The 24,166-nt window shown below is 44.4% G+C and overlaps 1 protein-coding gene and 1 pseudogene across 6 annotated transcripts in view; one reads left to right on the forward strand and one right to left on the reverse strand.

The window, feature by feature from the left end:
* The window catches only part of ptpn22 (protein tyrosine phosphatase non-receptor type 22), a 29,960-nt gene extending 26,402 nt beyond the window's left edge, over window positions 1–3,558 (forward strand). For 3 of the 6 annotated variants that reach the window (XM_029665033.2, XM_029665035.2, XM_029665037.2), the window contains 8 exons: window positions 47–175; window positions 378–520; window positions 920–947; window positions 1,985–2,041; window positions 2,265–2,371; window positions 2,521–2,551; window positions 2,649–2,735; window positions 2,822–3,558. In XM_029665033.2, the coding sequence (XP_029520893.2) occupies window positions 47–175; window positions 378–520; window positions 920–947; window positions 1,985–2,041; window positions 2,265–2,371; window positions 2,521–2,551; window positions 2,649–2,735; window positions 2,822–2,883 (644 nt within the window). In that variant the 3' untranslated portion in view covers window positions 2,884–3,558. The remainder of the gene's footprint in view (window positions 1–46; window positions 176–377; window positions 521–919; window positions 948–1,984; window positions 2,042–2,264; window positions 2,372–2,520; window positions 2,552–2,648; window positions 2,736–2,821) is intronic. The other 3 variants (XM_029665034.2, XM_029665036.2, XM_029665038.2) reach the window with 3 other exon arrangements.
* Window positions 3,559–3,621: 63 nt separating this feature from the next.
* LOC115132641 (lysine-specific demethylase 9-like) lies at window positions 3,622–23,241 on the reverse strand (annotated as a pseudogene).
* Window positions 23,242–24,166: the final 925 nt, after the last annotated feature.

Raw genomic sequence — 24,166 nt, forward strand, 5'->3', positions numbered from 1 at the left:
CTACCCCCATATGAAAACCCTTTGAACAACCATTTTTTGGTTGCAGGTAGAGCCCATTTGGTTCCAGGTAGAACCTCACTGATTTGTGGTGGTTTTTATTGTGAAGGCTCAGATAATCTGACTCCCCCTCTACCTGAGAGAACCCCAGAATCCTTCTTCCTGGTCACTCAGGAAGGTGAGCACATGCCTCTTCATCCCCACCGCCTCCACCATCATCCTCACCATGATAGTGCTCCTAGGACTAGGCTACTGTCAAAATGTTAATCCTCCAGACATAATTTAAAAGTATGTCAACTGCTCTGTGTGTGTGTCAATCAAGGTAATGTATCTACTCCGTGTAGTACTAAACTGACATTGTAATTTTGGGGCATTTGCAGTTGATCAAAACAGTGACCCCTGCCTGCAGAGTCAGAGCAACAGCCAGACCACATCCACACAGCAGAGGATCGGTACGTCCTCAGAGTGGGCAGGGAACTCCCAACCCAAAAGATTACTGGATGGAATCATGAATCGGAGCAAGGTAACAGACATTGACAGACTCTGGGTGCTGTAGCTGTCAAGACTTTACGGAGGTGTGATAGTCACCCTCATCGAAATGATACTTCTAGAATGTATTATAGTACTATCCCCCAGTAATTAAATGTCTATGGTCAGTAGAGACTCTTACTCTTAGAGTCATGTGTATTTAATGGGTACATCTAGCTAGTACAGGATGCTGCCACACACCCCTTAGGGTCATGTGTATTTAATGGGTACATCTAGCTAGTACAGGATGCTGCCACACACCCCTTAGTGTCATGAACTGATCTTTACTAAATGCCCATTTTTGTTCTCCTCGTGATTCATGCAATGGCTCATATGTTCCCATTGTTGTTAATACATGAGTACATTAATACAACACTCTAAACTGTTCCCTTAGAGTGTCCACGCAAAGAGTTCACTGAAAGGTAAGCTCTTTTCTCAATAGTGACTGAGAAAAGCCATCTGTGACTGAGAAAAGCCATCTGTTTTTGTCTTTGTTTTTTCTTCTACTACCAGTTTATCTGTCTGTTTGATGTTAACAAGGAAAAAGTCAACGTTAAATGGTTGCTATTGGCTTTGCTCCGTCACACAATAAAAGGCACTAATAGAAATCACTGAAAAACATCATTATACACACTCAGTGGCCTTGTGGTTAGTGTCTGCCCTAAAATTGGAAGGTTGGGAGTTCGATCACCGAGTCGTACCCAAGACTGTAAATAATGGAACACGATGTGTCTCTGGAGATCGATTGGGTAAGGCCTTGCGACTAGTGTCCTGTCTAGGGTGGTGTACTTTTATATCAAGCTACCTCATACGACACAAACAGGATATAGCGAGAAATAGTAATGTTGGCTTTTTGCAGGCACTAATTTCGCTGTGGTTCGTTGTACAAAGCATATGGAGAAAATTAATGCCGTTTTTGGAGGGTTTTTGGATAAACGTTGAATATAAGTTTTGTGGTAACACAGGCTTAGAAGATCTTATACGTTTTGTTCTATGAGAATCTTCATCAGCTAACATCTCTTTATGTGAATTTGGAAGCATTTATTCAATTTAATGAAACCCAAAACACAAAGGCTTCATAATGGTCATGTTAATTGACTATTACTATTATCTCACAGAACAAAACGTATCAGATCTCCTGAGCCTGTGTTAACCTCAGACCTTATTTTCGACATTTGTTCCAAAACACAATTATTTCGCCATAAATGTTTCACATAGGAATGGCTGAATGAACCAGAGGTAACTCATTTCTGGGTTATAGGACTACAAGCTGGCGAGCTCTATAGGATCCTTTATCCTATGGGCCATTCTGGCTCGTGCAAGGCTACTTATTTACTCTGATTGTAATTGATGACATGATAATGAGAACTAATGTCAGAAGTAGTCCTTCCTTGAGCTATCTGATGTTTGAGAGAACATACAGTACTTTACAATTAGTCTGTCTACATTTTCTCTACAGAGCCCCTGACTACTGTTCCTCTGGTTGCTCAAGCCGTTGTGGCTTTAGGAGGAAGTGGTGAGTTGCAATACACAGAGAGTAGACCCGCAATTACAAGTATCAACTCTCACTAACGAAACATAGGCCCATGTAAATATGACCTCTCCTTATTAAGGGGATTTCAGTCACACTGATCCAACCTATTCCCATTTACTCTTGACTCTTGATGATACTGAATTCAACTTTTACAAAATGTCTCCCATCACCGTGACGCATACTGTATCTAATGACTGTTTCTTAGCTGAAATGAAGCTTCAGCAGACTGTGGACAACAGCACCTCAACCAGCACTGGGACTACTGAAGACGAATCAGACAAAAACAGTGGGAAGGCCTTGTCTAGAACAAAGGTAATGACTATGTACATAGAATTACAGTAACTCACAGACTGTATCTATTGTTTTAGAAATAGAGGATCTGGTGTTTCTATTCTCAGAATATTCTCTGCTATTATCTGGGTATGTCGTGTCACTTAAAGCCAGCTGTCTTTCTTTTTCAGAGCCTGAAGTTATTCAAACTCAGACAGAAACGTAAGTAACAGGTATATCCGTAAATGGATCTAATAAATGTACATATAGTACATTACCCACCTCTAGCAGCTAAAATGGTAACACATTCTTCCCACAGCAAAGTCTGCCCCTCCATCAGTACCAACCCACTCTGGACCATCTCCTCCTTATGGTACCTCCACCTCATCATCAGTGTTCACATTTGGTAAGCCTTCACCAGACACATCAATGCAAATCTAATTTCAACAATGTGATGGGACACATTTTCACAACAGTCTGTGTTCTTTCCAGGATTTGGGACTCGTTTTGGGAAGCCTAAAGGGCCAAGGAGTCATCCTGAGACGTGGGTGTAAGACAGCCAGTCAACAAAGCTGGATATGTCTGGCCACTGTCCTCAGATCACAGGGCTGGAACCCTGCATGTGGCTACTAGCCACTCAACTGGACTAGGGATGGTCCCTAGACAACCTTTGACATTGTGAAGGAAGAGCATCATTCCAAGAAGAATCATGTAGCTTTCTCCCTGTGTTCTGAGACGACATGAACACTGTCTTGCAAACTGCTCTCACAGCCCAATGATCAACCCCGGATTAGCTTTAAATTGGAGCACCTGCTATTCATGACAAATTGATCGTACTGTAATTATTTATCCGTGCCTGAAGGGAGAACTTGTGCCTCTGAAATGTGGTGGAAGGATGCAATCAATTGTAGGCAAAGGATGGATGGAAGGATGAGTTGAAGAATGTTAGAGGGCTACTTTTGGCTATTTTGCCTGATAAATACAGTAAGGTACTTTGAATAGTTGGTAGCACGTTACTTAATACATGTTACCAAATATTTTTCTATGCTGATGTTTATTTGTTATTGTTTGTATAGGCTCCTAAGAGTAATATATTTGTACTGGTATTATTTTTCATGGTGGTGTGAGATAAGCAGATAGGTCTGTATTGTGCAAACATCACATTCGATGTGTTTTCTATATGGGCTATAATTTAAAAAGTAAAGAAAATACATATTGCTCTAAATTTACCCATTTGAGGATCACTTTTATCTATAATGCTTACAAAAGTAATGTCACTGATAATTCATACATAATGCACACATACAATTATTTATTTTGAAAAATACAAGAAACGTTTGTCTTCCATTTTGTTTTCTCCTCAATTCACATGAATGATCTCACTTTTAATAACAGAATTCTATAAATGTAACTTGTTTTACCCCAAAACTTTTTCTATATAATTTTTTTTTTTATATAATTAATTGAAATACAAACATCAACAACAATTATTCTATTAAAACTACACATAGCAGGCCTTGGTTATCAAGCAGACGTCACAATAGAATGACAAAAGTTAGAAGAAACAGGAGCTAGCTGCCAATTCATTTCAGTACCTATGACAACCATCTGTTTAACAAATCGCAATAACTAGCCATTCGACTTTTCAGAAAAATGCATGTTTGAGAAACACTTAAAATACACGAAAGGCATTGTTTTAAATGACCAACGTTCATTCCAAAAGGTAATTATATCTTCATACTGTTCTTATTACTTATTTAACCAACCTGATTCTAAACCTTCTAGTCTACAGATTCCCCATCTGGAATTCAAGAAGCATAAGGAAGCAATTTATAGTCTGTGTTATTATAAGCTTATAGGCCTACAAACAAATCACAGTTTCAAATGGGCAGAATTGTCAAGGAACTAAAATGCTAGCTAAACCCTAATCTGCATCCTAGGAAAATGCATCAGTTGTACTGACAGACTTTTAAGGAACAACCAGTCGAGTGGCCAGCCTTCCAAATCCTGTCTCCTTCACCTGACCTGGGCTACCGAGGCGAAGGAACAATCAGCTCTCCCTTACATAGACTTCATTTTCAGCATAGTTACTACTAGACAGACAAGTGCAAAAACAAAGAAACGTACAATAGTGGTCACTACATTGAACTCAGATTTGACCTATTACAGTACTATCCCCCATAGACGGGTGTGACATTTTCATCAAAACACAGAGAAAACATGTATGACAAAGTACACTGACAGCATTCACAGAATTCTAGAGAACAATAGATAATATTGCATTTTAAAATGCGTGGGTGTTTTTTCAGGAAAACTTTTCACAAAAGTGATTGGTGACCAGAACCATTCTTGCCATGTGCACCATCACAGACCCAAACTGGCCTCACCTCACACAGGTTTAACCTCTTAAAACCCATTATAATGGACAGCCTAAAGTAATAGACTTACTTCAGAACATATGGCCATTTGTTTTACATTTGAGTCATTTAGCAGATGCTCTTATCCAGGGCAACTTATAGGAGCAAGTAGGGTTAAGTGTCTTCCTCAAGGGCCCATTGACATAGATTTTTCACATAGTCAGCTCGGGGATTTGAACCAGCAACCTTTCGGCTACTGACCCAACCGTTAGTTTAACTAAATGCTGAATAAATAAATAAAACATCAGAAGCAGTGTAAAAGTGGGACAGTAGTAAAGGAAAGGGACAGTAGTGAAGGAAAGGGACAGTAGTAAAGGAAAGGGACAGTAGTAAAGGAAAGGGACAGTAGTAAAGGAAAGGGACAGTAGTAAAGGAAAGGGACAGTAGTAAAGGAAAGGGACAGTAGAAAGGAAAGGGACAGTAGTGAAAGAAAGGGACAGTAGTGAAAGAAAGGGACAGTAGTAAAGGAAAGGGACAGTAGAAAGGACAGTAATAAAGCTTTCAAACGTGGCATAACATTGATAGAAATGGCTGAAAGTTGGACAATATTTTGGACATAAACTATTGTACTTTATCAACGTCAGTGTCAAACACCAGAACATGCATTCATTGTTAACAGTATCATTTTTTTTACAGTACACATCTAAAAAATATATTAATCCACAATCCAATATAAAAACGCAGGCCAACTCTGCATTTGTGAAGCACAGACAAAAATAAGTTTAACAACTTAGGAAAATATCTTAAATGTGAATTTCAACACAAAATAAAATACATCCTTTTACATTCACCATCACAGGAAGCCTCAAGAAGGCTACTAAGAATGAAAAAATATCAAATCAAATATATTATGTATTTTTCACATACACATGGTTAGCAGATGTTAGTGCGAGTGTAGCGAAATGCTTGTGCTTCTAGTTCCGACAATGCAGTAATAACCAACAAGTAATCTAGCTAACAATTCCAAAACGACTACCTTATAGACACAAGTGTAAGGGGATAAAGAATATGTACATAAAGATATATGAATGAGTGATGGTACAGAGCGACATAGGCAAGATACAGTAGATGGTATTGAGTGCAGTATATACATATGAGATGAGTATGTAAACAAAGTGGCATAGTTAAAGTGGCTAGTGATACATGTATTACATAAGGATGCAGTAGATGATATAGAGTACAGTATATACGTATACATATGAGATGAATAATGTAGGGTATGTAAACATTATATTAGGTAGCATTGTTTAAAGTGGCTAGTGATATATTTTACATCATTTCCCATCAATTCCCATTATTAAAGTGGCTGGAGTTGAGTCAGTGTGTTGGCAGCAGCCACTCAATGTTAGTGGTGGCTGTTTAACAGTCTGATGGCCTTGAGATAGAAGCTGTTTTTCAGTCTCTCGGTATATGTATTTAAGACTGATTGCTGTTCTTCGGGTGGCAGGCACTTTTATCTAAAAAACAATTAGGCAATGTACATGATATACTGTACACCTTGGTAGGCTCTCTCGACTGGCAAAGCGAGTTGCCTTGGTAACTTGGTAACTCTCGAAGCCAGTTAGGAAACTCCCCAGAGGGACCTCAGTTTCAGGTACTAACAAATAAACACTGACACTTTTTCTGACAAATGTTCCTAAATGAACATTTCACACTTTGGCTAAGAAAAAAAATATTTCTAAGCTTTGTCTCCGATACTGTATTTACAAATAAAAATAATACTTTATAATCCAAATAATTTAAAAGAGAAGAAGTTCAAGAATAACATTTTCAGAAAGTTTCATAAGCGCACACAGTCACATTCCTTTAAATAAACTGCTCTTCCTTAGAGGGTAGTAAACATAGTTAACCTCGTCAACCTATGGGGGCGCTTTTTCATTATTGGATAAAAAAATGTGCCCGTTTTAAGCGCAATATTTTGTCACAAAAAGATGCTTGACTATGCATATAATTGACAGCTTTGGAAAGAAAACACTCTGCCGTTTCCAAAACTGCAAAGATATTATCTGTGAGTGCCCCAGAACTGATGCTACAGGCGAAACCAAGATGAAACTTCAAACAGGAAATGAGCAGGATTTTTGAGGCTCTGTTTTTCATTGTCTCCTTATATGGCTGTGTAAGCGCCAGGAATGAGCCTGCCCTTTCTATCGTTTCTCCAAGTTGTCTGCAGCATTGTGACGTATTTGTAGGCATATCATTGGAAAATTGGCCATAAGAGACTACATTTACCAGGTGTCTGCCCGGTGTCCTTTGTTGAAATTGCTGCGTAATCTCCAAGCTGCTCGCATTCATCCATGTGATTGAGACAGAGAGGAGACTTCCAGGAATGATATATCATGAAGAGATATGTGAAAAACACCTTGAGGATTGATTCTAAACAACGTTTACCATGTTTCAGTCGATATTATGGAGTTATTGTGGAAAATTTTTTGGCGTTTTGATGAATGAATTTTTGTTTTTTTGGTAGCCAAACATGACGCAGAAAACGGACCGATTTCTCCTGCACAAATAATCTTTCAGGAAAAACTGAACATTTGCTATCTAACTGAGAGTCTCCTCATTGAAAACATCAGAAGTTCTTCAAAGGTAAATTATTTTATTTGAATGGTTTTCTGGTTTTTGTGAAAATGTTGCCTGCTGAATGCTAACACTAAATGCTAATGCTAGCTATCAATAGCTATCAATACTGTTACACAAATGCTTGTTTTGCTATGGTTGAGAAGCATATTTTTGAAAATCTGAGATGACAGTGTTGTTAACCTCTTCAACCTATGGGGGCGCTATGTCATTATTGGATAAAAAAACGTGTCCGTTTTAAGCGCAATATTTTGTCACGAAAAGATGCTCGACTATGCATATAATTGCCAGCGTTGGAAAGAAAACACTCTGACGTTTTCAAAACTGCAAAGATATTATCTGTGAGTACCCCAGAACTGATCTTACAGGCGAAACCAAGATGAAACTTCAAACAGGAAATAAACAGGATTTTTGACGCAGTGTTTTACTAACATCTCCTTATATGGCTGTGAATGTGCTGTGAACGAGCTTATGCGCTCTGCCGTTCATCCAAGATGTCTGCAGCATTGTGGCGTATTTGTAGGCATATCATTGGAAGATTGGCCATAAGAGACTACATTTGCCAGGGGGCCGTCTGGTGTCCTTTGTCTAACTCTGCTTCGAGAGTTACCAAGTTACCAAGGCAACTCGCTTTGTCAGTCGAGAGAGCCTACCAAGGTGTACAGTATATCATGTACATTGCCTAATTGTTTTTTAGATAAAAGTGCCTGCCACCCGAAGAACAGCTTAAAACGGGCACGTTTTTTTATCCAATAATGACATAGCGCCCCCATAGGTTGAAGAGGTTAACGTTGCGTTATGGTAATGGACTTGAGGCTGTAGTCATGATCCCGGATCCGGGTTGGCTCGACGCAAGAAGTTAACAAAAGGCTAAGCTTGAGAGCTAGCATATTTATTTCATTTCATTTGCGATTTTCATGAATAGTTAACGTTGTGTTATGGTAATGGGCTTAAGGCTGTAGTCACGATACCGGATCCGGGATGGCTCGACGCAAGAAGTTAAAGGAGTAAAGGGGAGGGAAGGTCATTTGAAGAAGTCAGTGGGGCGGTGACACTGTACATCATGGTGGGGTCGTGGGGAGTTGTAGTCTAGACCAGGGGGAGGCCAGACCAGGGGCTGTGGAAGCCTCGGCTCTACAGTGGAGGGGTTAGAACCAGAACCGGAGGGAGCATGTGGCAAGGGGCTGATGCCCAGGACGGGAGGGGGCAGGTGTGCAGACTTGGCAGACTGAGGATGGGCTGGCCGGGGTTCTCTAGGTGAAGTAGTAGGCCTCTGAAACATTGGTTCCTCAGTCTCGTCTCTGTGCCTGCAGACCGGCACAGTGGGGCACTTTGGCATCTGGCTGGGCCGGGGAGGATGAGAAGAATTGACCCGATGTTGTGCTCTGGTCGTTGGGCTTGTGTAGGGCGTGTTCTCCGCAGTCCTTCTCGTCATGGTAGTGTCTGAGGCAGATGTACCAGGCCAGGCTGCAGACTGCCGACACAGTCTTGAACTGGTGGATGACGTTACGGGGGATGAAGTAAATGTTGTCGTCACACAGCTGCACCCGCACGTAGTGGATACCCTCCCGCCTCAGCTGGTTCAGCTTGGCATCGTCTACCCACTGCACACACTGCAGAGAGAGACGAGGATTAGAGGTAGGCCCACCTGATGCATTCCCACACGGCAGTACTACGTCTGTCCTGTCACACCTGCCTGGTATCTTCAACACTGAACTGAATCCAGAAAACTCCAGAGAAGATCATGCAGAATTGGTCATTCTCTGGGACCAGAATAAAGGTTCTGCAAATGAAAGCTCTAAACTGACTCACTAAAGGGCCTATTATGTCATCCACGCCAAGGTGTTCCCCCTCAAGTCTGATCCTGTTTATGACTAAGCCTATCAGACATCTGATCTGCTATGATCCCATATAGAGGAGGTTCATGCATCACCAGATGCAATCAACAGATTCAAGGTTCAATAAGAGCTCAGTTCCTACCTGAGACACAGGGGGCTCGTACAGATCCAGCTGCAGCCTCTGGACCACATCGTTAAAGTCCTCCGCGTGGAAACACACCACATCTTTGGTTATCCTCGGACGCGCACTCCTGTAGATCAAAGACCGTTAGTTCACACCTAGGCAAATGTTGATACAATGTGGAATCAAGGGTGAAGAGACAAATTAGTTGAACAAATAACAGGAGTCTGTGATGACAACAGAAACACTGGATGAAGCATCCCAAACTGGAATTATTTCACCATCATAGTCATACTGCATTGCAGCTGAGAGCCAAGCAGACCTGAATGAATACCAAACACTTCCCAAACACTCAACATTCCCCAAACTGCCCTACTTTCAGTAAAAACCCACCATTCCCCAAACTGCCTTACTTTCAGTAAAAACCCACCATTCCCCAAACTGCCTTACTTTCAGTAAAAACCCACCAATCCCCAAACGGCCCTACCTTTCAGTAAAAACTCACCCTTCCCCAAACGGCCCTACTTTCAGTAAAAACCCACCATTCCCCAAACTGCACAGCCTTCAGCACGCCCACTGCTGCCGTACTCTGCCAGTCGAAGCTCTGGCCCACGAGGTCAGCATGAGCCCTGGTTCGGTCCTCAAACAGCACCTCTCTGGGCTCACTGGCCCTGGGCAGGTAGTGAAGGTTCTTTATCTCATTCATGGACCTATAGAGGAAAGGGAGAGTCAACCACCAGCAGAGAAGAGGAAGAGAGGAGTGGGAAAGAGATGGGAGGGAGACAGTGAGGACAGAGGAGGAGTGGGAAAGAGATGGGAGGGAAACAGTGAGGACAGAGGAGGAGTGGGAAAGAGATGGGAGGGAGACAGTGAGGACAGAGGCGGAATGGGAAAGAGATGGGAGGGAGGAGACAGTGAGGACAGAGGAGGAATGGGAAAGAGATGGGAGGGAGACAGTGAGGACAGAGAAGGAGTGGGAAAGAGATGGGAGGGAGGAGACAGTGAGGACAGAGGAGGAATGGGAAAGAGATGGGAGACAGTGAGGACAGAGGAGGAGTGGGAAAGAGATGGGAGGGAGGGAGACAGTGAAGACAGAGGAGGAGTGGGAAAGAGATGGGAGGGAGGAGACAGTGAGGACAGAGGAGGAATGGGAAAGAGATGGGAGGGAGACAGTGAGGACAGAGGAGGAGTGGGAAAGAGATGGGAGGGGGGGAGACAGTGAGGACAGAGGAGGAATGGGAAAGAGATGGGAGGGAGGAGACAGTGAGGACAGAGGAGGAATGGGAAAGAGATGGGAGGGAGACAGTGAGGACAGAGGAAGAGTGGGAAAGAGATGGGAGGGGGGGAGACAGTGAGGACAGAGGAGGAATGGGAAAGAGATGGGAGGGAGACAGTGAGGACAGAGGAAGAGTGGGAAAGAGATGGGAGGGGGGGAGACAGTGAGGACAGAGAGGAGGAATGGGAAAGAGATGGGAGGGAGAGAGACAGTGAGGACAGAGGAGGAGTGGGAAAGAGATGAGGGAGACAGTGAGGACAGAGGAGTGGGAAAGAGATGGGAGGGTGATAGTGAGGACAGGGGAGGAGGAATGGGAAAGAGATGGGAGGGAGGGAGACAGTGAGGACAGAGGAGGAGGAATGGGAAAGAGATGGGAGGGAGGGAGACAGTGAGGACAGAGGAGGAGTGGGAAAGAGATGGGAGGGAGATAGTGAGGACAGGAGGAATGGGAAAGAGATGGGAGGGAGACAGTGAGGACAGAGGAAGAGTGGGAAAGAGATGGGAGGGGGGGAGACAGTGAGGACAGAGAGGAGGAATGGGAAAGAGATGGGAGGGAGAGAGACAGTGAGGACAGAGGAGGAGTGGGAAAGAGATGAGGGAGACAGTGAGGACAGAGGAGGAGTGGGAAAGAGATGGGAGGGAGATAGTGAGGACGGGGAGGAGGAATGGGAAAGAGATGGGAGGGGGAGACAGTGAGGACAGAGGAGGAGGAATGGGAAAGAGATGGGAGGGAGGAAGACAGTGAGGACAGAGGAGGAGTGGGAAAGAGATGGGAGGGAGACAGTGAGGACAGAGGAGGAATGGGAAAGAGATGGGAGGGAGACAGTGAGGACAGAGGAGGAATGGGAAAGAGATGGGAGGGAGACAGTGAGGACAGAGGAGGAATGGGAAAGAGATGGGAGGGAGACAGTGAGGACAGAGGAGGAATGGGAAAGAGATGGAGGGAGACAGTGAGGACAGAGGAGGAGTGGGAAAAGGGATGGAGGGAGACTAAGGACAGAGAGGAGTGGGAAAAGGGATGGAGGGAGACAATGAGGACAGAGGAGGAGTGGGAAAAGGGATGGAGGGAGACTGAGGACAGAGGAGGAGTGGGAAAAGGGATGGAGGGAGACAGTGAGGACAGAGGAGGAGTGGGAAAAGGGATGGAGGGAGACCGTTAGGACAGAGGAGGAGTGGGGAAAAGGGATGGAGGGAGACAGTGAGGACAGAGGAGGAGTGGGGAAAAGGATGGAGGGAGACAGTGAGGACAGAGGAGGAGTGGGAAAAAGGATGGAGGGAGACAGTGACGACAGAGGAGGAGTGGGAAAAGGGATGGAGGGAGACAGTGAGGACAGAGGAGGAGTGGGAAAAGGGATGGAGGGAGACAGTGAGGACAGAGGAGGAGTGGGAAAAGGGATGGAGGGAGACCGTGAGGACAGAGGAGGAGTGGGAAAAGGGATGGCGGGAGACCGTGAGGACAGAGGAGGAGTGGGAAAAGGGATGGAGGGAGACAGTGAGGACAGAGGAGGAGTGGGAAAAGGGATGGAGGGAGACAGTGAGGACAGAGGAGGAGTGGGGAAAAGGATGGAGGGAGACAGTGAGGACAGAGGAGGAGTGGGAAAAGGGATGGAGGGAGACCGTGAGGACAGAGGAGGAGTGGGGAAAAGGGATGGAGGGAGACAGTGAGGACAGAGGAGGAGTGGGGAAAAGGGATGGAGGGAGACCGTGAGGACAGAGGAGGAGTGGGGAAAAGGGATGGAGGGAGACCGTGAGGACAGAGGAGGAGTGGGAAAAGGGATGGAGGGAGACAGTGAGGACAGAGGAGTGGGAAAAGGGATGGAGGGAGACCGTGAGGACAGAGGAGGAGTGGGAAAAGGGATGGAGGGAGACCGTGAGGACAGAGGAGGAGTGGGAAAAAGGATGGAGGGAGACAGTGAGGACAGAGGAGGAGTGGGAAAAGGGTAGCGAAGAGAGGGAGTAGAGCTACACTGTCACAAACTAATAAATAATACTCCTATAAGGAGGCTTATTATGAGTTAGGTCACACATAGAATGATACTATAATACTATGTTATTACTATATTAATTACTGTGTTACTATGATAAAAGTCCTGGGATGTTTCGGCTACCTGCGTCGTTTGAAGGGTGACTTGGGCATGTCAGCGGTTGGCACCATCTGCTCACCCGGCCGGACCCACATGATGGGCCCATCATCGATCTGGGAACGACAGTCCAGCTTCAGGCTGGAGAGACTGCCCCAAGGTAGGGTCATCTGGACAGACAGCGTTTAAGTGACAATCATGCTCTGCATATACAATGATTCATTCAAAAAGAATTGAAGGCCTACATTGAGACAGAAATGATCAGCAATAACTACATTTGTCTGACTTCAGTCAGTTTACCATAGCTATAGGCCTACACATAAACCAACCATAGCTATAGGCCTACACATAAACCAACCATAGCTATAGGCCTACACATAAACCAACCATAGCTATAGGCCTACACATAAACAACCATAGCTATAGGCCTACACATAAACCAACCATAGCTATAGGCCTACACATAAACCAACCATAGCTATAGGCCTACACATAAACAACCATAGCTATAGGCCTACACATAAACCAACCATAGCTATAGGCCTACACATAAACCAACCATAGCTATAGGCCTACACATAAACCAACCATAGCTATAGGCCTACACATAAACCAACCATAGCTATAGGCCTACACATAAACAACCATAGCTATAGGCCTACACATAAACAACCATAGCTACAGGCCTACACATAAACAACCATAGCTATAGACCTACACATAAACCAACCATAGCTATAGGCCTACACATAAACAACCATAGCTATAGGCCTACACATAAACCAACCATAGCTATAGGCCTACACATAAACAACCATAGCTATAGGCCTACACATAAACAACCATAGCTACAGGCCTACACATAAACAAACATAGCTATAGACCTACACATAAACCAACCATAGCTATAGGCCTACACATAAACCAACCATATCTATAGGCCTACACATAAACCAACCATAGCTATTGGCCTACACATAAACAACCATAGCTATAGGCCTACACATAAACAACCATAGCTATAGGCCTACACATAAACCAACCATAGCTATAGGCCTACACATAAACCAACCATAGCTATAGGCCTACACATAAACAACCATAGCTATAGGCCTACACATAAACCAACCATAGCTATAGGCCTACACATAAACCAACCATAGCTATAGGCCTACACATAAACAACCATAGCTATAGGCCTACACATAAACAACCATATTTATAGACCAGAGATAAGGGACTCTGATACACCAGAGATAAGAGACTCTGATATACCAGAGTTAAGGGACTCTGATATACCAGAGATAAGAGACTTTGATACACCAGAGATAAGAGACTCTGATATACCAGAGATAAGGGACTCTGATACACCAGAGATAAGAGACTCTGATACACCAGAGATAAGAGACTCTGATACACCAGAGATAAGAGACAACTCAAATGCCGGTTCACCTGTAAAGGACTAAAGGTCCATTCAATGCTGGCCTGACCAATCGGAATCCATGCTTCAAGATGATCATGCGGACTGGGATTCCGGGTTGTCTCTGAGAATCACCGTGACTGAGTTCATAACGAAGTACATCCAGTGCATTCAGAAAGTACTCAGACCCGTGACTTTTTCCACATTTTGTTAAATTAGAGCCTTATTTTAAAATTGATTAAATAGTTTTTCCCCCCCAGCAATCTACACACAATACCTCATAATTACAAAGCAAACACAGATTTTTGGTTATTTTTGCAAATGTATAAAAAAGAACTGAAATATATTTACATAAGTATTCAGACCCTTAACTCAGTACTTTGTTGAAGCACCTTTGACAGCAATTACAGCTTTGAGTCTTCTTGGGTATGACGTTTCAAGCTCAGCACACCTGTAAATCAAATCAAATCAAATTGTATTTGTCACATACACATGGTTAGCAGATGTTAATGCGAGTGTAGCGAAATGCTTGTGCTTCTAGTTCCGACAATGCAGTAATAACCAACAAGTAATCTAGCTAACAATTCCAAAACTATTACCTTATAGACACAAGTGTAAGGGGATAAAGAATATGTACATAAAGATATATGAGTGAGTGATGGTACAGAGTGGCATAGGCAAGATACAGTAGATGGTATTGAGTGCAGTATATACATATACATATGAGATTAATAATGTAGGGTATGTAAACATTATATTAGGTAGCATTGTTTAAAGTGGCTAGTGATATATTTTACATCATTTCCCATCAATTCCCATTATTAAAGTGGCTGGAGTTGAGTCAGTGTGTTGGCAGCAGCCACTCAATGTTAGTGGTGGCTGTTTACCAGTCTGATGGCCTTGAGATAGAAGCTGTTTTTCAGTCTCTCGGCCCCAGCTTTGATGCACCTGTACTGACCTCGCCTTCTGGATGATAGCGGGGTGAACAGGCAGTGGCTCGGGTGGTTGTTGTCCTCCTTGATGATCTTTATGGCCTTCCTGTGACATCGGGTGGTGTAGGTGTCCTGGAGGGCAGGTAGTTTGCCCCCGGTGATGCGTTGTGCAGACCTCACTACCCTCTGGAGAGCCTTACGGTTGTGGGCGGAGCAGTTGCCGTACCAGGCGGTGATACAGCGCGCCAGGATGCTCTCGATTGTGCATCTGTAGAAGTTTGTGAGTGCTTTTGGTGACAAGCCGAATTTCTTCAGCCTCCTGAGGTTGAAGAGGCGCTGCTGCGCCTTCTTCACGATGCTGTCTGTGTGGGTGGACCAATTCAGTTTGTCTGTGATGTGTACGCCGAGGAACTTAAAACTTACTACCCTCACCACTACTGTTCCATCAATGTGGATAGGGGGTGTTCCCTCTGCTGTTTCCTGAAGTCCACAATCATCTCCTTAGTTTTGTTGACGTTGAGTGTGAGGTTATTTTCCTGACACCACACTCCGAGGGCCCTCACCTCCTCCCTGTAGGCCGTCTCGTCGTCGTTGGTAATCAAGCCTACCACTGTTGTGTCGTCCGCAAACTTGATGATTGAGTTGGAGGCGTGCATGGCCACGCAGTCGTGGGTGAACAGGGAGTACAGGAGAGGGCTCAGAACGCACCCTTGTGGGGCCCCAGTGTTGAGGATCAGCGGGGTGGAAATGTTGTTGCCTACCCTCACCACCTGGGGGCGGCCCGTCAGGAAGTCCAGTACCCAGTTGCACAGGGCGGGGTCGAGACCCAGGGTCTCGAGCTTGATGACGAGCTTGGAGGGCACTATGGTGTTAAATGCCGAGCTGTAGTCGATCAACAGCATTCTCACATAGGTATTCCTCTTGTCCAGATGGGTTAGGGCAGTGTGCAGTGTGGTTGAGATTGCATCGTCTGTGGACCTATTTGGGCGGTAAGCAAATTGGAGTGGGTCTAGGGTGTCAGGTAGGGTGGAGGTGATATGGTCCTTGACTAGTCTCTCAAAGCACTTCATGATGACGGAAGTGAGTGCTACGGGGCGGTAGTCGTTTAGCTCAGTTACCTTAGCTTTCTTGGGAACAGGAACAATGGTGGCCATCTTGAAGCATGTGGGAACAACAGACTGGGATAGGGATTGATTGAATATGTCCGTAAACACACCAGCCAGCTGGTCTGCGCATGCTCTGAGGGCGCGGCTGGGGATGCCGTCTGGGCCTGCAGCCTTGCGAGGGTTGACACGTTTAAATGTTTTCCTCACGTCGGCTGCAGTGAAGGAGAGTCTGCATGTTTTAGTTGCGGGCCGTGTCAGTGGCACTGTATTGTCCTCAAAGCATTTAGTCTGCCTGGGTGCAAGACATCCTGGTCCGTGACGGGGCTGGTTTTCTTTTTGTAATCCGTGATTGACTGTAGACCCCTGCCACATACCTCTTGTGTCTGAGCCGTTGAATGGAGATTCTACTTTGTCTCTATACTGACGCTTAGCTTGTTTGATTGCCTTGCGGAGGGAATAGTTACACTGTTTGTATTCGGTCATGTTTCCAGTCACCTTGCCCTGATTAAAAACAGTGATTCGGGCTTTCAGTTTCACGCGAATGCTGCCATCAATCCACGGTTTCTGGGTTGGGAATGTTTTAATCGTTGCTATGGGAACGACATCTAATGAACTCGCTCACCGAATCAGCGTATTCGTCAATGCTGTTGTCTGACGCAATACGAAACATATCCCAGTCCACGTGATGGAAGCAGTCTTGTATTTGGGGAGTTTCTCCCATTCTTCACTGCAGAACCTCACAAGCTCTGTCAGGTTGGATGGGGAGTGTCACTGCACAGCTTTTTTCATGTCTCTCCAGAGATGTTCGATCTGGTTCAAGTCCGGGCTCTGGCTGGGCCACTGAAGGACATTCAGAGACTTGTCCCGAAGCCACTCCTGCGTTGTCTTGGCTGTGTGCTTAGGGACATTGTCCTGTTGGAAGGTGAACCTTTGCCCCAGTCTGAGGTCCTGAGCGCACTGGAGCAGGTTTTCATCAAGGATCTCTGGACTTTTCTCCGTTCATCTTTCCCTCAAGCCTGACTAGTCTCCCAGTCCCTGCCGCTGAAAAACATCCCCACAGCATGCTGCTGCTACCACCATGCTTCACTTTAGGGATGGTGCCAGGTTTCTTCCAGACGTGACATTTGGCATTCAGCAAAAGAGTTCAATCTTTGTTTCGTCAGAACAGATAATCTTGTTTTCATGGTCAGAGTCCTTTAGGTGCTTTTTACCAAACTCCAAGCAGGCTGTCATGTGCCTTTTACTGAGGACTGGCTTCCGTCTGGCCACTCTACCATAAAGGCCTGATTGGCGGAGTGCTGCAGAGATGGTTGTCCTTCTGGAATGTTCTCCTATCTCCACAGAGGAACTCTGGAGCTCTGTAAGTATGACCATCAGGTTTCTTGGTCACCTCCCTGACCAAGGCCCTTCTCCCCTGATTGCTCAATTTGGCCAACTCTAGGAAGAGTCTTGGTGGTTCCAAACTTCTTCCATTTAAGAATGATGGAGGTCACTGTGATTTTGGGGACCTTCAATGCTGCAGAAATGTTTTGGTACCCTTCCCCGATCTGTGCCTCGACACAATCCTGTCTCGGAGCTCTACGGACAATTCCTTCGACGTCATGGCTTGGTTTTTGCTCTGACATGCACTGTCAACTGTGGGACCTTATATAGACAGGTGTGTGCCTTTCCAATCAATTGAATTTACCACAGGTGGACTCCAATCAAGTTGTAGTAACATCTCAGGGTGGATCAATGGAAACAGGATGCACCTGAGCCCAATTACTAGTCTCATAGCAAAGAGTTTGAATACTTACAGTTGAAGTCGGATGTTTACATACACCTTAACCAAATACATTTAAACTCAGTTTTTCACAATTCCTGACATTTAATCCTAGTAAAAATTCCCCGTCTTCGGTCAGTTAGAATCACTACTTTATTTTAAGAATGTGAAATGTCAGAATAATAGTAGAGAGAATGATTTATTTCAGCTTTTATTTCATTCACCACATTCCCAGTGGGTCAGAAGTTTACATACACTCAATTAGTATTTGGTAGCGTTGCCTTTAAATTGTTTAACTTGGGTCAAACATTTCGGGTAGCCTTCCACAAGCTTCCCACAATAAGTGGCAGAGCTGGTGTAAATGAGTCAGGTTTGAAGGCCTCCTTGATCGCACACGCTTTTTCAGTTCTGCCCCAAAATGTTCTATAGGATTGAGGTCCAGGCTTTGTGATGGCCACTCCAATACCTTGACTTTGTTGTCCTTAAGACTTTTTGCCACAACTTTGGAAGTATGCTTGGGGTCCTTGTCCATTTGGAAGACCCATTTGCGACCAAGCTTTAACTTCCTGACTGATGTCTTGAGATGTTGTTTCAATATATCCACATAATTTTCCACCCCATGATGCCATCTATTTTGTGAAGTGCACCAGTCCCTCCTGCAGCATAGCACCCCCACAACATGATGCTGCCGCCCCTGTGCTTCACGATTGGGATGGTGATCTTCGGCTTGCATGCCTCCCCCTTTTTCCACCAAACATAACGATGGTCATTATGGCCAAACAGTTCTATTTTTGTTTCATTAGACCAGAGTACAAAGTACGATCTTTGTCCCCATGTGCAGTTGCAAACCATAATCTGTCTTTTTTATGGCGGTTTTGGAGCAGTGGCTTCTTCCTTGCTGAGTGGCCTTTCAGGTTATGTCGATATAGGACTTGTTTCATTGTGGATATAGATACTTTTGTACCTGTTTCCTCCAGCATCTTCACAAGGTCCTTTGCTGTTGTTCTGGGATTGATTTGCACTTTTCACACCAAAGTACAGAACGCATCTCCTTCCTGAGCAGGATGATGTCTGCGTGGTCCCATGGTGTTTATACTTGCGTACTATTGTTTGTACAGATAAACATGGTACCTTCAGGCATTTGGAAATTGCTCCCAAGGATGAACCAGACTTGTGGAGGTCTACAATTTCTTTTCTGAGGTCTTGGCTAATTTATTTTGATTTTCCCATGGTGTCAAGCAAAGAGGCACTGAGTTTGAAGGTAGGCCTTGAAATACATCCACAGGTACACCTCCAATTGACTCAAATAATGTCAGTTATCAGAAGCTTCTAAAGCCATGACATAATTTTCTGGAATTTTCCAATCTGTTTAAAAGGCACAGCCTTCTGACCCACTAGAATTGTGATACTGTGAATTATAAGTGAAATAATCTGTCTGTAAACAATTGTTGGAAAAATTACTTATGTCATGCACAAAGTAGATGTCCTAAAGGACATGCCAAAATGATAGTTTGTTAACAAGAAATGTGTGGAGTGGACTCCAACCTAAGTGTATGTAACCTTCCGACTTCAACTGTATGTAAATAAGGTATCGGTTTCTTAATTGTAATAAATTAGCAAACATTTATTAAAACCTGTTTTGGCTTTCTCATTATGGAGTAGTGTGTAGACTGATGAGGATTAACTTATAATTGTTTTAATCAATTTTAGAATAAGGCTGTAATGTAACAAAATGTGGAAAAAGTCAATGGGTCTGAATACTTTCAGAATGCACTGTATGGGATGTTGTTCCCACTGTTACCATAAAAACATACCCAAACCAAAAACCGTGGATAGATGGCAGCATTCGCGCAAAACTGAAAGCACAAATTTATTTAACCTTTATTTATCTTGGCAAGTGAGTTAAGAACAAATACTTATTTACAATGACTGCCGACGCCGGCCAAACCCGGACGATGCTGGGCCAATTGTGCGACGCCCTATGGGACTCCCAATCATGGCCGGTTGTGATACAGTCTGGATTCAAATCAGGGTGTCTATAGTGACACCTCAAGCACTGGGACCGCTGCGTGACTCGGGAGCCCATTCTACAGAATATTTAGTATACCAACAACATACTGTCCGTAATGTTTATACATTCCATCCCATCCCATCTACACACACACACACACACACACACACACACACACACACACACACACACACACACACACTAGACTAACATTGCTCGTCCTAATATTTATATATTTCTTACTTTTAGATTTGTGCGTCTTGTTGTGTATTGTTAGATATTACTGCACTGTTGGGGCTAGGAACGCATGCTTTTCACTACACCCGCAATAACATCTGTTAAATATGTGTATGTGACCAATAACATTTTATTTGAACGGGGCCTCCCGGGAGGCGCAGTGGTTAAGGGCGCTGTACTGCAGCGCCAGCTGTGCCACCAGAGACTCTGGGTTCGCACCCAGGCTCTGTCGTAACCGGACGTGACCGGGAGGTCCGTGGGGCGACACACAATTGGCCTAGCGTCGTCCGGGTTAGGGAGGGTTTGGCCGGTAGGGATATCCTTGTCTCATCGCGCACCAGCAACTCCTGTGGCGGGCCGGGCGCAGTGCACGCTAAGGTTGCCAGGTGCACGGTGTTTCCTCCGACACATTGGTGCGGCTGGCTTCCGGGTTGGATGCGCGCTGTGTTAAGAAGCAGTGCGACTTGGTTGGGTTGTGTATCGGAGGACACATGACTTTCAACCTTCGTCTCTCCCGAGCCCGTATGGGAGTTGTAGCGATGAGACAAGATAGTAGCTACTAACAATTGGATACCACAAAATTGGGGAGATGAAGGGATAAAATATATATATATATTTTTATTTGAACGAAATCACAAACAGGTATTTTTGTTCAAGCCCTCAAGAATTGTTGTCAGCTAAAGACGATCATCTATTTGCATTTGTCAATGTATTTGCTCTCCAGTATCCAGACGACCTGTCCTCAGCTCATATTTTTCCATAACATGTTGAGGCCCGCAATTAAGGAAAATGAGAGGCTCAATTAAAGATGCTACAGAACTGCTGTATTTGAAGCACAACTCCCTTCTGCCCAGTTTACCTGAGGTTGCCCAGTTGCCCTGATGTAACTGTCGCTTCCACGGAGAGATTGTTTTCTAAACTAATACTCATAAAGAACTACCTAAGAAGCATCAGGCTCTCGGTCTGATATGAGCATTTGAGCATCTGAGTAAGCTCCACTCATTGCACTGGCGCCGTCGCAGCCTTGACCACAGATGGCATTTTTTCACGGATATCCCCTCATACTTTCAATCAGTTAATTTTTTAGTCACTGTCCTGAAGCCCAAGAAACAAACACTTCGCTTCGCTTCCTAGAACATATATATATTAAAAAGATTTACAAATGACTTTTTAGAGGGTTACTGTCAAAATGATTTATTCAATGTTTTAAAATAGACATCGATGACAGGCGCATGGGCCCTCAGAGCTTATGTGCCCCCAGAGCTCATGGGGCCCCCACCTTGCGGGGGTGTATTGTATTCCAGTGTAAGTATTGTGATAGTATTGTATTGTGAGGTCACTGGCAATTCCCAGTCTTAATATTAAATGTAACACAGGCAACAGGCAACATCAGAAGGACAGTGACAGGCCAGTTCCATAATGTTGTATTGCTATACCTGAGAGTGGAAGTTAGCGATAGTAGTGGTCTCTATATCCTTCTTCCCCAGGATCTCCATCTTGACCGGCGTGGAGGGGAAGTTGAAGGCAAAGTAGTCCAGAAAGTCAGGTAGGAAGGCAGCAGCCCCGTGCACCACAGCCAGGGCGTAGCGGGCTGCCCCTCGGGGTCTCTCAGTGAAGGCCAGCTCTAGGAACTCCTGGGTGAAGTGCTCCATCTCCCCCGGCCGTAGAGAGGACAGCTCATCCGCGTAGGCGTGCAGGACCGACGCCCCGCCGTTGGCCTGGCGCTCCCCGTGGATGAAGCGTCCGTAGACGGTGTCTGTCTGCAGAGACGAGCTGTGAATGAAGTGGTCTTGGGGGGAGAGGAAGGGGAGGTGGTTGTTGTTGGCGCCTGTACCAGGCTGGCAGTGTTTCCCCTCCTTCACGGGGCCAAGGCGGGCTGAAGGACTGTGGTCAGTCAGACCGCCATACACGGTCTGGACCTCCTTGTTGTACGTGCGGATCGTCTTACCACGCTCATCCTCACGGTGCCTCCGCTTCTTTTTCTTCTTCCTCAACAGGTAGTCCTCCAGCGACTGAGTCTTGCTGTTCTCATCATGATGGGGCTCTGGAGACAGGAAGACAATAGCTCATTACCATGCACATAATTTGTAAATACCCATATTGCAATTGGTTCACTTCTTTATTTTACCAGGCAAGTTGACTGAACACATTCTCAGTTACAGCAACGACCTGGAGAGCCGATTGGAAGCTGGGGATGATTAGGTGCCAGGTGGCCATGATGGTAACAGGGTTGACAACTAGGAGTATTGCAAAACTAACAATTGTTCGCTGCATAGTTTCTTCTCTGCAACAAAAGTAGGTCTAACAACAGTGGGTGTGCCATAGAGTCTGAGAAGGCAGGCAATTGAAAAATAAATACATATGTATATAAATATACATATATATATATATATATATATATATATATATATATATAAATAAAAATAAAAATAAAGTTCATGGAACTTGCATGTGCATCATCTGGCTGATTATTTTGCGTATGTAAACAAACATAGGTTTGTCTGACTTAATTGTAACTTTGCATAAGATTCAAGCATTAAGAGTGGTAACATACTAATATAATGGAATAGAATGAAGAATAACCTACCTTTCTTTTTCTTATATAGGACTACTCCATGTTTTACGTTAGCCTCTGTGTTTTCCTTCTTAGGTTTGAGTTTGAGCTCTTTCTCCCTGTGCTTTTCCTTGCTCTTCTGTATTTTGTCCTTGGGCTCGGCTACTTTGAGGGGCGTGAAATTGAACAGTCCAGGCGGCAGAACCGGGGGAAGTGCTTTCTTCCTGTCCAACTTAACTGCTGCACGTACCACCTTCCGCGCAGGCAGAAAATGCTGCAGGTGCGAGTCATTCTTTGCATCGTTGGTGTTGTGGTGCTGATGCTGCTGCTGGTGTCGTTGTAGGGTAGGTTTTTCGGCACTGGAGTTGCGTGGTTGTGGTTGGTCATTCTGCTGCTGTTGAACATGTTGTGGGTCATGGTGGTGCCGATGATGATGGCCGTTTATCCGCGGACGGTGACAGTTCCCTCTTCTTCTTTTCTTTGGCAAATTTATCAAGACCGTCCCTTACCTTATTTTCTACTTTAATATGGACAAAGTCGACCTGCGCAGCCATTTTGCACGTACATTTAAAGGGCTAGAAATTCATACTGCGCAACTCGATGGGAGTTTGTAGTTCTTTTAAGCGCTCAGTGATATTGTATTTGTAGTTTTTCACCCGTTCGGGTTTATGGCAGCTCATGCGCACTCTCATTATATTGTAATTAGTTGCATGGCTGTCTGGGAGTTGAAGTTCGTGTTTTAGAGAAACTCACTTTTACAGCTGACGTAATGGTAAACTGAGCGACTCTCGGAGAGATAGAGGATGTTGCGGGTCCTTCTTTGCACCTTTGGTTTTATAATACAATAATAATAATAATAACAACAATATGACATTTAGCAAGCTCTTTCATCCAATTATTTTATTACAGTCATAGGTGCATACATTTTACATATGGATGATACCAGGAATCGAACTCACAACACCATACAGGACCTGGTAAGCTTGTGCCTGGATACAGCCCCCACCCCAATAAGGTGCCTTATTGCTATTATAAACTGGTTACCAATGTAATTAGAGCAGCTAAAATAAAAGTTGACATACCCCTGATATACGACGGCTGTCAGCCAATCAGCATTCAGGGCTTGAACAACCCAGTTTATAATTATAGATACAGAGTGAATTTATTTTAGAAAAATGATGAAACCAGAGATTGTGGATATAATGACGATAGTTGTGTCTTCGCCCTAACAATTGGTCACGGCTAGATGGGATACATCTTATGTCAAATTGACGTTTTTTTTGTTACATTTACCTAATCCTTTTCAAACCTTAACCTAATACTCCTAAAATGCTCCGTAAATTCTCCAAAACTACTATCTAAAAATCCATTCTGACAAACTATCCCATCTATTTAAAACGTGAACAGAGATACCTTGACGAGATCCTGAGGCCCATTGTCGTGCCATTCATCCACCGCCATCACCTCGTTTCAGCATGATAATGCACGGCCCCATGTCGAAAGAA

Source organism: Oncorhynchus nerka, linkage group LG7 (assembly GCF_034236695.1).
Source record: "Oncorhynchus nerka isolate Pitt River linkage group LG7, Oner_Uvic_2.0, whole genome shotgun sequence".
NCBI lineage: Eukaryota > Metazoa > Chordata > Actinopteri > Salmoniformes > Salmonidae > Oncorhynchus > Oncorhynchus nerka.